This window comes from Sminthopsis crassicaudata, chromosome 4 (genome assembly GCF_048593235.1).
Source record: "Sminthopsis crassicaudata isolate SCR6 chromosome 4, ASM4859323v1, whole genome shotgun sequence".
Classification (NCBI taxonomy): domain Eukaryota; kingdom Metazoa; phylum Chordata; class Mammalia; order Dasyuromorphia; family Dasyuridae; genus Sminthopsis; species Sminthopsis crassicaudata.
The window spans coordinates 62,065,749-62,079,887 of NC_133620.1; the positions used below are offsets into that span (position 1 = coordinate 62,065,749).

The 14,139-nt window shown below is 34.5% G+C and overlaps 1 protein-coding gene across 5 annotated transcripts in view; it reads left to right on the top strand.

The window, feature by feature from the left end:
* Positions 1-14,139, top strand: part of RABGAP1L (RAB GTPase activating protein 1 like) — a 665,899-nt gene that overhangs the window by 124,260 nt on the left and 527,500 nt on the right. For all 5 annotated transcript variants that reach the window (XM_074308401.1, XM_074308399.1, XM_074308403.1 and 2 more), the window contains exon 11: positions 12,548-12,689. In XM_074308401.1, coding sequence (XP_074164502.1) covers positions 12,548-12,689 — 142 coding nt within the window. The remainder of the gene's footprint in view (positions 1-12,547; positions 12,690-14,139) is intronic.

A 14,139-nucleotide genomic window follows, 5' to 3' on the forward strand; every position in this document is an offset into this window, starting at 1 on the left:
TCAATAACTGAAACCCCTCAGTCTTGGCTTAACAGGACAGTAGCACAACAGACTGGTGATGTAGTCTCCAGTTTTGACATAGAAAGGAAATTGTCAGCCCTTGAAGCCAGGCAACAACAGGTGGGACAAGATTGGGTCTACCCCCAGTGCTGTGAAGAAGTCACTAAACACCAGTGGTCCCTGTGCTCAAAGCCAAAATTCATACATGCACAGGGACATTGGAACAGCACTCCTTGGACCCCAGAAGCATTAAAAAAGCCACAAAGTAAGCCTTCTCTCAGAAAAGGAAAGAAAATGAGCAAGAAACAAAAAAGAATCTTGGCCATAGAAAGCTACTATGATGACAGGGGAAAATCACCATAGTAATTGTGGGAAGAAGAGGACAAAATGCCTACATGTGAAACCCCTCAAGGAATAGGAATTGGTCTCAAGCCAAAGAGCTTTTCTGTAAGACTTCAAAAAGAATTTTAAAAGTCAAATAAGAGAGGTGAAATAAAAATTGGGAAAAGAAATGAGAGGTATGCAAAAGAGAGTCAACAGCGTGAAAAAGGAAGGGAAAATTGATCGAAGAAAACAATTTCTTAAAAGATAAAGTTGGCCAAATTTTTTTTTAAAATCGACTGAAGAAAAGGGTATTAAAAGTAGAATTAACCAAATGACAAAGTACAAAAGCTAATTGAAGAAAGTCATATCTTAAAAACTGGGGCAAAGAAGACAGTAACTCTGAGATATTGTAGAGGGCCTGAACTCTCGAGAAGTATACTTGAAACAAGGATACTTACAGAAAGGTGTTAACTCAGTGGAATTGATGAGATGATGGTTCTTTGGTGCACATATATACTTAGTATGGTGATGTATTGGTTCTCTAGTTCACACATATTTAGTATGCTGTAATGATGTAATTGTAATAGGGTATTTAAAGGGCTGAGAGGACTGGAAATGAGACATTCCATCTATGACCATCCTCTTAGTGTCTCTCCTGCCTCCTGCACTTCTCCATTTCTCCACTAAGATCAAGACGGGTCAGACTGTGACAGAGAAAAACTGTGAAAGAGACAATAAAGACTTTAGAGTCTATTCCTGATTATCCTCGTGGTGTTTATCTTGCTGAGACCAAGGCCTGTCCAGAGGTCCTCCAGAAAGTTAGCCTGGACATTACAAGACATCAAGAATCAGTCAAACAAAATCAAAAGAATGAGAAAATAGAAGAAAATATAAAATACCTTATTGGAAAAACAACCAAGCTGGGAAACAGATCTAAGGGAGATAATTTAAGAATTATTGGACTACTTGAAAACCATGATCAGAAAAAGAATCTGGGTATGATCTTTTAAGAAATCTTCAAAGAAAACTACCCTAGAATCAGAGAGCAAAACAGTGATTTAAAGAATCCATTGATCACCTCCTGAAAGAGATCCCACAAGAAAAACTCTAAGAAATGTTGTAACTAAATTTCAGAATAAGGACAAGGAGAAAGTATTGCAAACTACCAAAAAGAAACAATACAAGTATTGAGGAATCACTGTCAGAATTGCCCGGATTTGGTACCTTCTCCATTAAAAGATCCTAGAATACAACTAGGAATCAACTATTCAGAAAAATTGAGCATAATCTTTCAGGCAAGAGATGGACCTTCATTGAAATAGGGGATATTTGGTAATTTCTGATGAAAAGACAAGAATTAAACAGAAAATTTGATTTTCACATACAAAACTCAAGAGAAGCATAGAAAGGTAAACAGGAAAGAAAAACAAAAGCCCATGTTATTTAAAGGTTAAACTGTTTACATCCCTACATGGGAGGATGATATTTATAACTCTTTAGAACAGTTAGAAGTGGTATACATAGACAGACTTTGTATAACCATAAAATGGATATATATATATATATATACATATATATATATATATATATATATATATATATATATATATATGTATATATATATATATATGTTGACTTTGATTTCATAATATAAAAAAGCATATTAAGAGGTAGAAAAAGTATTGTACTGGAAAAAGAGGTGAATTATGTTACCTGAAAAGGCATCAAAGACCTGTTACAGTAGAGGGAATGATGGGAGGAAGATGAAGATTGTCTGAAGCTTAATCTCATCAAATTTGGCTCCAAGAGGGAATACTATACATACTCAGTTGGTCATAGAAATTTATCTTATCCTATAGGGAAGTAAGTGAAGAAAGGGGAAAGAAAAGGGAGGGGTTCAATAGAAGGAGAGCAGATGGGAAGAGAGAGATCAGAAGCAAAACATGTTAGGAGATAAAGAGGTAAAGAGAGAAAGAAGTATAAACAGAAGAAAATAGGATGTACTGAAATACATAACTTGTAATCATAACTATGAATGTGAATAGGATGAATTCTCCCATAAAATGGAAGTGTATAGCAAAGTGGACTAAAAACTAGAATCCTACACAATATGTTGCTTACAAGAAAAACATTTGAATAAAGATAAACATCTGGAGCAAAATATATTATTCTTCAGTTGAAGTAAAAAAAGCAAGCATAGCAGTCCTGACCTCAGACCAAGCAAAAGCAAAAATTAGACCTAAATAAAAAAAAATAAGGAAAAAAAACTACATCTTGCTAGAAGGAATCATAGACAATGAAGAGGTATAATATCCAAATTCTTAGAAAAGTCAAATTAGTTACAGGAAGAAAAAAATGGCAAAACAATACCAGTGGGAGATCTCAACTTCCCTCTCTCAGAATTAGATAAACATGACCACAAAATAAACAAGAAAGAAATTAAGAAAATAAATAGAACTTTACCCACTAATTGCTGGGAAAACTGGAAAATAGTATGGCAGAAACTACACATAGACCAACCTCACACGCCATATATCAAGATAAAATCCCGTGGGTTCATTATTTCTTATTCATAAAGGGTGAATTATAAGCTAATTAGAAGAGCAAGGGAAGGATATTCTATTTGTCAGATCTTTGGAGAAGGGAGGAATTTATAGCTAAAGAAAAACTAGAGATCATTATGAAATGCAAAATGGGTAATATTGATAACATTAAATTGAAAAGTTTTTGCACAAAGAAAACTAATGCAGCCAGGGTTAGAAGGGAAGCAGAAAGGTGGGAAACAATTTTCATAGCCAACATTTCTGATAAAGACTTCATTTTTAAAAATATAGAGAACTGAGTCAAATTTATAAGAATTTAAGTCATATCTCAATTGATAAATGGTCATGAACATGAACATGAATGTCATGAATGGACATGAACAGATAATTTAGAAAAAAAATGAAAGCCATCTATAGTTGTATGAAAAAGTGCTCTAAATCACTGTTGGTTAGAGAAATGAAAATTAAAATAGCTCTGAAGTATCTCCTCCCGCCTATCAGGAAAAGATAATGATAACTGTTGAAGGAGATATGGGAAAACTGGGACACTAATGCATTGTTGATGGAGTTGTGAACTGATTCTGCTATTCTGGTGAGCAGTTTTGGAACTATACCCAAAGGGCTATCAAATGGCACACCTTTTGATCCAGCAGTGTATCTACTGTCACTGCATCCTAAAGAGTTTATAAAAGAGGAAAAAAGGATCCATATATACAAAAATGATTGTAGCAAGGAATTTGAGTGGCTGTCCCTCAATAGGAGAATGGCTGAACAAGTTCTGGTATATAATTGTAATGGAATACTATTACTCAATAAAAAATTATGAGCAGACTGATTTCAGAAAAGCCTAGAAAGATTTACATGAATAAATGCTGAAAGAAATGAACAGAACCAGCGAGAACATTGTCTACAGTGACAGGAAAATTGTATGATAACTATGATAGATTTGGTTCTTTTCAGAAATAGTGATCCAATACATTGCATTAAACCTGGATATGAAAGAATCGTGGTGACTGATTATGGATTGAATCATCCTGCTTTCACCTTTTTTTTTTTTTTTTTTTTTTTTTTTTCCTTTCTTGTGGTTTTACTTCACAATATAATCGATATGGAATTAAATGATTGTATATAAAAAATGATTGTATATCCTATATCAGATTGTTTTCTGTCTTGTGGAGGGGGAAGGGTAAAGGAGGAGAAAAAAATTTGGAACTCAAAATCTTATAAAAATGAATGTTGAAAAATAAGTACAAGCTAAAAAAAGAGACAACTAACACAGATATGATTATCCTGTATTCCTCAACCTCACTGGAACCTTTGTTTATCATTCTCTTTTTGAGCCTCTGGTAGCTTTTTTCCTGGGCACCTTGGGTTTGTAATGCTGGACATTTTTCTCAAGATTTATCTATTTCTTTTCTCTTTCCTTCTCTGATGTATTCCACCTAAGTAGAGTAACAAAAAGACAGTTATTGTAGATCTGTACTGTTGCCCCTTTCTCCTACTTGTGCTTTTAAAAAAGAAAGCTTCTTTTAATGGAGGACTTCTCTTGATGTTAGCCTCCCATTTGCTTTTCTTTCTCCTATTTTGAATTTCTAACCCTGGCCTGGAGCATTGCTCTAGAATCGTAAAATGTTATTGCCTGTTCTTTCTTATTATCACTTCTGGCTCTGATATCTTAGTAACACAGTAGTTAGAGTGCTGGGTTTGGAATCAAGTGGACCTGGTTCAAATTTAGCCTTAGAGTTTGATCACTACGTGACTTAGGCAAGTCAATGTAACCTCTGCCTGTCTCGGTTTCCTTAATCTGTAGAACAGAATGATATTAGCATCTATAGCCCCCAGTTGTTGTAAGTGTCAAATAAGATAATATTTATAAAGTGATTTGCAAACTTTAAAGCAATATATAAACAATCATTCTTTTTTTCTTCCTTCTCCTAATCTTCCTTATCTACTTTAGGCTCCTTTATCTCTATGGATGCTACTTTTTAACTTCCTTCTACCTCTTGTTAACTGGCTTTGCTTTTTATAGAGCTAAGAGAGTAACACCTGAGTCTTAAAGGCAAAATTGACCTGCTTTAATTTTTGGTAATTCTGCTCCCATGGTGGAAATCATAGTTGTCCTTATGAGCATTTATCAGAGCTTCATATCTGAGTACTAATCCTTGATTGAAACAAACAGGACATAGATGTATTGGTTTATTTTTGGCATCTTTATTATAGATGCCAGAGTCTGACCATTGTCATTAGCTGTGTCCTTTTGATATTGCTGCTTTTGCTTGTGCTGTTAGACATATTTTGGCCATTTTGCAATAAGTAGTGTAAGTTGTATAGAATTGAATACTTTTTTTGTTCCTTGTGTTTAGGCAATGTCAGATATCATTTGCAAAATAAGCCTTTTTTCTTTTTGTTATACTTGAGTGGACTTAAATTTTTTCTTTTTCTTTTTCTTTCTTTCTTTCTTTTTTTTTTTTTTTTTTACAGTAAATACAACATACTTTTATAGCAGCTAAAAGAAAATGAAAGTTTGGGAATGTCATGCTGTGACAAACATGTTATGCTTTGGTTGTCAACACAAATGGATTTTTATAGTGGAGCTGAAGAATCCAAATATAGGATTTTTATTACAAATATTCATTGCTTTAGCTTACAATGGCACTAGATATAGCCACTCTAATACAACCTTATGAACTTTGATTACTTTTTTTAATTACTGAAAATGCTGTTTTCATGTACCCTGTTATCCAGATTGTTATGAGAAGTACTATGTCGAAATGCTTATGATAAGCTGTCTAAAATATGGCATTTTTACTATAATCCAGTAAAGCGATAGTACAATATGCTATTGGTGGTCTGTAGACTATAAAGCACTGTCTACAAATTCAGGTCCACTGTGTGTTTGTTTAGGTTATTATATACTCTAAAGAATTTGTCTTTGTCACAACTCCCATTTGGTGAAAGGCAGCTAAGTGCCATATAGCCCGAGTGTTGGAATTGGGGTCACAAGTGTTGGTTCAAGTCTTGTCTTAGACACTTAGCAGCTGTGTGATCAGAGGTAACCACTTTAAACTTCAGTTTCCTTATCAATGAAATGTGGATTATAATAAGCACCTATTTCTTAGAGTTGTTAAGATCAAATTAAACAGCAATCATCAAGTACTTTTTGCACCTATAGTACTACATAGATGCTATTTTTAATAATAATAATAATAATAATAAGCATTATTATCGTTATGTGCCTTAGGAAACAGAGTTCATTTTGGGTAGCAAGTCTTAGTGTCCTTTGGTTACATGTTTTTTAAACTTTCTGTATTTTCTTACCAGAGCAGCATTTGCTAATAATATTGCCAATATTACAGTTTACTTCCTGCAAAGATCTTCAGAAATTATACATTCCTTTGGCAAATAATGGAAACATTGTAGTAGAAACATTCTATAAGAATAAATAGAAAATGATTAATGATAAAAGAGGAATGTAAAACCTACTTATATAATTACTCATATTCTCTGAATTGATTCCATTAAATAATAATAATATATGGTATATATTTTATATCTTTAGAGCATATATATATATATATATATATCATTTATATTATATAATGACTTGGATTAGGTGCTTCAAACTCAGTTCTGTCATTTGTGCGTTGTGTGACTTGCTAGGACATCACATGCTAATGCTGTGTCTATCAAATCAAAATTGAGGTGGGGGTTAGATTTTAGGTCTTGTCTGAAGACAAAGCAGCCAGTGTTATAGTATGACAGGTAGATGGCTGACTGAACAATACTGAATTGCGCTTCATTTGAAAAATCACAAAGTTTTTCTAAGAAAGCTCCAATACTCCCCCCCATTTTGCAGCAGTTTTAAAAAAATATCAGATGCCATATTTTGCATAAAAGCTGATGATTATGCCACTTGAAAAATTGTAAAAGAGAATCTTTAAAAAACTCATAAGGTGAATTTAATCCTTTGATATAAGGACTTGGTTTGTTTTTTAAATTTGATCTTGTATCGCAATTCTGTCATAGAAATTGGAGTGGTTAAACTATCTATAAGTATTCCTGTGAGCCTGACATTGACTTAATAGATATAATGTTATCTATGTTCTATTGCATTTTAAAGTTCATTAAATATTTCCCAACTTATTTTAATCTAGTTCAGGCTGTATTTGGTTATGGGCTATATTTGACACCTCTCTTGGAGGATATCAGCAATAGAAAGCCAAGTGGATTGACCATTGTCTAAAAAAGAAATTGGTAAGCTATATATTTGGGAAAGGCCACTATTCAAATTTAGTGAAGAAAAGTTTTTCTCTTATGTAGCATATGAAGGCTACAGTTTCTGAGCATCCAGATTTTTAAAAAAGAAAATAAACTTTTAAGAAAATTTCTTGTTTTTGTTTTTAATTTGTTTTGCAAAGATGTATGTTGATTTTGGCTTGTGCCTTTATAGATCTAGGGAATAAATATGCTTACATGGAATTTTTTCCAGCAATTTTATTTTGCAGGATAAATAACTTAATTTTCAGCTATTTCTGTAGTTAAACTTTTGAGATGCTGTAAATACTAAATTAAAATTAAATTAAAAATTCTCCTTTTTGTCATAATGATGGTAGACTAGTAAAATGATATTTTGTTAATTTCATTTTTCTCGGTAGTAGATTATTCTTTTTCTTTCTTTTTCCTCTTTTTGCCCAAATTTTTAGAACACACCCAGATGATAAGCTAAGTTATTTCAAAATAAGATTAGAAATGTGTGAGAACACAATTCTGTTATAAAGTAAGTACTCCATGATGTAGCTTTTCTGAGGTGATATCTTAATTGTTGTTTCACCATTAAGAATGTATAAGGATTACACAAATCTTGAAAGGGAATTTTAAGTGATTTTTATATGAGTGTTATAGTTGAAGATTTTGGTTGAAAAATGGCTTACTTATCAAGGCTATAATTGAGTCAGCAGCATTTTAAGCAATGAAATGCCCTTCTGGGGGTGGTTCTTACACTTTTGCTTATTTTGGGGAAGTCTAATGATGTACTACTCAAAGGACAACTTGATTTTTTAAAGTACTCTCTAAAGAATTAAGATAATGGGATTTAGAGGTATAATAAACCTAGGACATTATCGGTAGTAAAGGAAAAAAGTGTCTTACAACACTTAATTCTATAACAATCATGTTCAACATGATAGACAGCATTAGCAGCTTAATTTGGAAGTTAATTGTTTATAATAGGAAAGTTGGTACATTTCCAGTGCATATCAACAGTCTTCAAGATAAGGAACATTTTATTATTAGTATTGCTAAGATATTCCAGAGAAGAGCTCTAATACAGTAATGGAAGTCTGGGAAGAAATATAATTTCAGCTGTTGCAGAGTTCATCAAACAAATATAAGTTAATTCTGTGTAATACTATTTTAGTGCAAGACACTGTGCTAAACGATAGGATACAAATGTAAAAAATGGTATAATCTCTATTGTCTATATTCCATTGGGCAGGAGGGGCATGTGACATTACATGTTGTGATAGTGACAGATGAAAAAACACTTTTGAACTGAAGGGATCAGGAGAAGCTTTATGATAGAAATATCAGTGGCTGAGCCTTTGAAAGAAGAGAGGGAGGCATAGATGATCAGGGAGTTTATTCCAAGAATGGAGGATGGCAAGAAAGAGCGTTGACTTGAGCAACATCTGGTAATCCATTTTACTTAAAAGTAGGTAAAAGGAAGTAGGTCAAGACCGGATAAAAAAGAATCAGAATGGAGGGACTAGAATTAGAGAAAGATCAATTTAGTTTTGAACTTGTTATCTTTGAGCACCCAGAGGAATAACCAGCTGGAACTGGTTCTAGGGCTAGAACTCAAGAGGGATTAGAGAGGCATTTATAGATTTGGGAGCTATCTGCCAAGTGTAATATTTGAACTATAGATGTGGGTAAGATTGCCAACCCAGAGATTATAGAAAAAGGAGAAAGAGAGCCTGGGATGTACCCTCACTTAAGGAGGCAGCTAATGATGGCAGATCATCACTAAAGACTTAGTGAGAAGGAGAACCAGGAGAGAGCAGGGTCATATAAACTAAGGAAGGAAAGAGTGTTAGAAGAAGGAAGTATTGTAGTTATATTACATGCTGCAGAAAGAGATGGGTAGGTAAGAAATGAGAAAAGCCCTATTTAATTTATCATAAATGAGATTAAGCTAAATAGTAAAGGATCAGGGATAGGAATGCCAAACCAAAGGATTTGAAAGATGAATGAGCATTAAGGACTTTCCAGTGTAGGTTGCACCATTGGAAGTTTGGTAGTGAGAGTAGGGAGTATTCTGTCTAGGCCAATTGCCTGAGTAGATGATGGGATGGAGGGAAGGTATGTAAGACAGGAGAGTGTGTTTCCAGGTAAGCAGCAAATGATTAGATTAATGACTGATGGGCCAAACTCCCAAAGTTGAGGATCCACGTGAATGAAACAGACTACAGGGGAGTAGAGAATGCATGAGGATCAAGAGAAGCTTTCTCATGTGAAGGGGGGGGGAGGAAGGCGCTTCATTCTCAGGAGAGTTCATCTGAGAGAGAGGAGTTTAAGTTAAATGAGGCGCTTGAGAAGAGAGATGTAAGATAGCAATAAGGTGTTTGTTTAATTTGTCGTGGAGCTAATTTGTAAGATTCTGCAGCTTTCTCCAGCAGCAATCAGTGTCTCGAGAATAATAGCAAAGAAGGTGGTTGATAGGAGTGACTGAGGATTGAATAAGGAGTAAGAGGACTGGGGGATCAGGGATTTAAGACTTTGCTGAATTTGTATACGTGAAGCATGACATAGTAGATAGAACGCTGGATGTAGAGTCAGGAAAATCTGTTTTGCTGTGTATAGATCACTTAATTTTTAAGTTGCAGTTTCCTCATCTGTGAATTGGAGATAATAGTACTTCTGAATCAAAACCAGAGTTTTGATACTTACTAGCTGTGTGACCCCAGGCAAGTCACTCAACCCTGTTTACCTCAGTTTCCTCATGTCAGATGAGCTAAACAATAAAATGGCAAACAATTCAAAGGTCTTTGCCAAGAAAAGCCTAAATGGGCCATGAAGAGTCAGATGCAATTGAAATGACCAAACAATAAAATAGCATGTTTCATTGTGACGATAAAATGAGCTTTGCAAATCTTAAAATTCCATATAACTGTAAAGTGTTATTGTTGTTGTCAGGATGACGACGACAATGATGATGAGGAGGAGGAGGATCATCCTACTCATCACCAATTGCATAACTCTTAGATTAAGAATATCAAAAAACACATTACTAGCCTTGGAAATAGAGAAAGAATTAGGATGAATGAGTAGGAGAAGAAACCCAGAACCTCATTATCAGAGTGGTAGATATTTCCTTTCCTTTCCCTTTCCCTTTCCCTTTCCCTTTCCCTTTCCTTATCCCTTTCCCTTTCTCTTTCCTTTTCCCTTTCCCTTTCCCTTTCCCTTTCCCTTTCCCTTTTCCCTTTCCCTTTCCTTTTTTTTTTTTTCTGATGATACCCTGTCTATAAAACTATTCTCACTTGTTTGTTGGGCTTATTTTAATTGCAGATTCTTAAATAGTTTTGACATCTATTATTCACATTGATTAATTGAATGGTACTTGTAGTTTTTGTAATAGGTGGTGTAGAACCAGAGTGAATTCATTATTCTAATTAGCCATAAGATAGACAGATCCCTATAATGACCTTGATGAGGTCTGTTCATCTCACTAAGTAAGGTCTCTGTTTTCTTGCTTCCAACTGGACTACTACTCAATAAATATTGGATTAATTTCATCTTGAAGATTCAAAATGTTATTTCAGTGTATATTTTTGTTCCATGATAATTTTGAAGGACTTGACCATTTTGTTCTTACTCGGTATAATACTGAGGTGCAAAGAGATATGTCTTTCACTCATTTTTATTCAGATTGTCATTCTGAAATAAAATAACACCCACAGAAAGTTTTAACCTTCAGAGACAGGGTTATGGTATGAGTTACATTGCCTTGCCTTTTATCTTCTCATTCCTAGCATAATGCTTAGCAATTAGTAGACAATAAATACCTTCTGGTTGATATAAATTGAATTTTTTTCTTATGAGATTGAACAAAATGGATCTATTAAACATAAATTTTATTTCATGAAATTTTGGCTTTTTATACCTGTGAGTTGATATGCATTCAACAGGGACAAATGTCAAATCTTGTATTTGAGTGAAAAAAAAGCACAATCTCTGAGGTATTAGATGGGGGAGAGATAGTTAGAAAATAGTTCTGAAAAGTGTTGTAGAGGACTGAAAATTTATTTTGATATGGCATCCAAAAAAGCTAATATAGTTCTCAGCTGCTGCATTAAGCTTTTTAGCAAGGTCATAGTCTGCCTTTATCAGGTCACATCTGAGAATTCTGTTCAGTTCTGGGCACCACGGAGAATGTCCAGAGGAGGGCATCCAGCTTAGTGAGGAGCCTTGAGCCAGCATCATGTGATGATCAGCCAAGGAAACTAGGATACTTAGCTTGAAGAAGACTCAGGGAGGACCTCTTCGTCTGTCCTTGTTTTGTTGCAGGGTTGTCATGAAGAAGACGGATCAGCCCTGCTGTGTTTGTGACTGCTGGGCCCTGTTTGTGACTGCTGGGCCGAGTTAGGAGCAGGCACCAGGCTTACTGTCAGTCTGTCTGAAAGTGTACTGGGCAGCCCTGAAGAGGCTGCATGGCTGCTTGGTGGGAGTAGTGGAGTGCCTGACCTCTGTGGGCCTTCCTGACTCCGATTCTGGGCTTTTGTGGTTCTCTTTCGCACTTGACCCTTTAGTGCAAAGTTTCTAAATATTTCTTTCTAAAATAGACTTCTTTGGTAGTCTATTAAAGACTGTGGGCTCCTCAGTTTAATGACTATTTCCCACTTTTGTAATTAAGAGATACTAAATATCAGTCAAAGTTTATTGAAAATAAAGATGGAATTTTCCCCTCATGCTATTTCATGGCCCCTCAGCAGGCCATATCTATGGGCTTCTTAGGGTGTGTGAACTCCAGTTTAAGATCTTGTGCTGTAGTGAAACCTTAGGTCTTGTTTTCTTATCCATAAAATTTGGATATTAGATTAGATGAATTTTAGGGACTCCTTCAGCTTTATGTCACCTAGATGATATGATGGATAGAATGTTACATTTGGAGTCAGGAGGATCTGAGTTCTAATCTGGCCTCTGACCTTTTCTAGGTTGTGCGCCTCATTGCAAGTCATAGAACCTCTTCCTGTCCCAATTTCCATATTTGTAAACGAGGAATAATAATGATATCTATCTTCTGAGGTTGTTGTGAGAATCACATGAGGTAATATTTATAAGGTTTTTTCAAAACTTAAAACTTTATATAAATGCTAGCTAATAATAACTATGACAATAAAAATAATGATGCTGATAAAATCTTATTATATTATGACAAATAAATTGAGTCTTGCCCAATGTCATGTAACTATTAAGTGACAGAACTAAACTAATTTCAAATAATGCCTTCCAAAAAGTAAACTATTTTTCTTTCATTACATTGAGACTACTTGCCCTTAAACCAAACTGCAGATCACATACTCTGTGCCGCGCCTTGATTGAGCTCTTTTGAATGAATGTGGAGTATATTTCTGTATTTACTTGATGTTTCTAATATTGAGAAATAATTAATGTGTTTTCAGTCCGAGGGAAGAGCCCATGCCAGTGCTGGGGATGCCATCTATGAAGTACTTACTCTCCAGAGAGCGTCTGAGAAGGAAGAGCCAGTCACTCCAACCAGTGCTGGGGGCCCAATGTCGTCTCAGGAGGATGAGCCAGAAGAAGGTAAGGAGGAAAGATTGCACAGCGAGGAAATTGATTCATCCTCTTTTTTCCTTGGAGTTATCCTAGACGGGGATCCATTTCTTGTCCTCGGAAGCAGGAACAAATCATTTCACTTCTCAGTTGCTCAGTACTTCAGGTTGGACTTGGCAGGTGTTTGGATATTTGTCGGCATCATTTTGCTGTTTTTGTTGCTTGATATACTTCATTGAAAAAGTAATTGAAGCAACCGATAAAGTTCATAGGAACAATTCTCTGAAGTGTTTTTAGAAGTTACATCTGCATATCTTCACATTTGCTATTATTTAATTTTGATTTTCCATGGTACTGATTTCAAAATCTTCACAGCAGCATCACTGGCTACTCTCCATTTACAGTCTTGGTATCTGTCCTGTTGAAGACACATAGCAACAAGCTTAGAAAAATCTCATGTAACCTTCCTTTTCTCAGAGCCTTTGGTATGGTACCTTGAACTCTTTGAAGTATACTGGATTATAATAATATCCTTGAATCATCTTTTTTAGGTTAAAAGATTAAAATTCTTTCTTCATTTTAAAATTTTCTTTCCTGACCTTATATATGGTCATGATTGAATAAAACATTTTAGGATTCTTGTGGCATTTTTTTATATTAATTTTATAATTATACATTTTTTTTGACAGTATATATGCATGAGTAATTTTTTTATAACATTATCCCTTGTATTCATTTTTCCAGATTTTCCCCTCCCTCCATCTACTCCCTCCCTTAGATGACAGGCATTTTACATGTGTTACAGTATAACCTAGATACAATATATGTGTGTAAATCCAATTTTCTTGTTGCACATTAAATATTGGATTCTGAAGGTATAAGTAACCTGCATAGAAAGACAGTAGTGCTAATATTTTACATTCACTTCCCAGTGTTCCTTCTCTGGGTGTAGTTGTTTCTGTCCATCATTGATCAGCTGGAAGTGAGTTGGATCTTCTTTATGTTGAAGAATACATCTTCATACAGCATTGTTATTGAGGTATATAAAGATCTCCTGGTTCTGCTCATTTCACTCAGCATCAGTTGATATAAGTCTCTCCAAACCTTTCTGAATTCATCCTGCTGGTCATTTCTTACAGAGCAATAATATTCCATAGCCTTCATATATTTGTGGCATTTTTCTATGTGAAACTGCGGTTTTCTTGAGCTCCTTTCTATTTTATTTATTTATTTTTTAAAAATATGCTTATTTTATTTGAAAAAACTGAGTAAGAAAAGGAACACAAAACAAAAGAGAACATTGTCATGTGCCCAGGAGAACATCAGAAGGATTAAAAAAATATAACAACAAATTACCAAATCAAAATACTATGTATATTAGTAGAAGAAATTATATTCATGAATGTCCATTTTTTCTTTACCTCCTTGTAAATTGTTCTTTGGTTTTCTGCTGTGCACCTTATTTACTTTATTCTTTGCT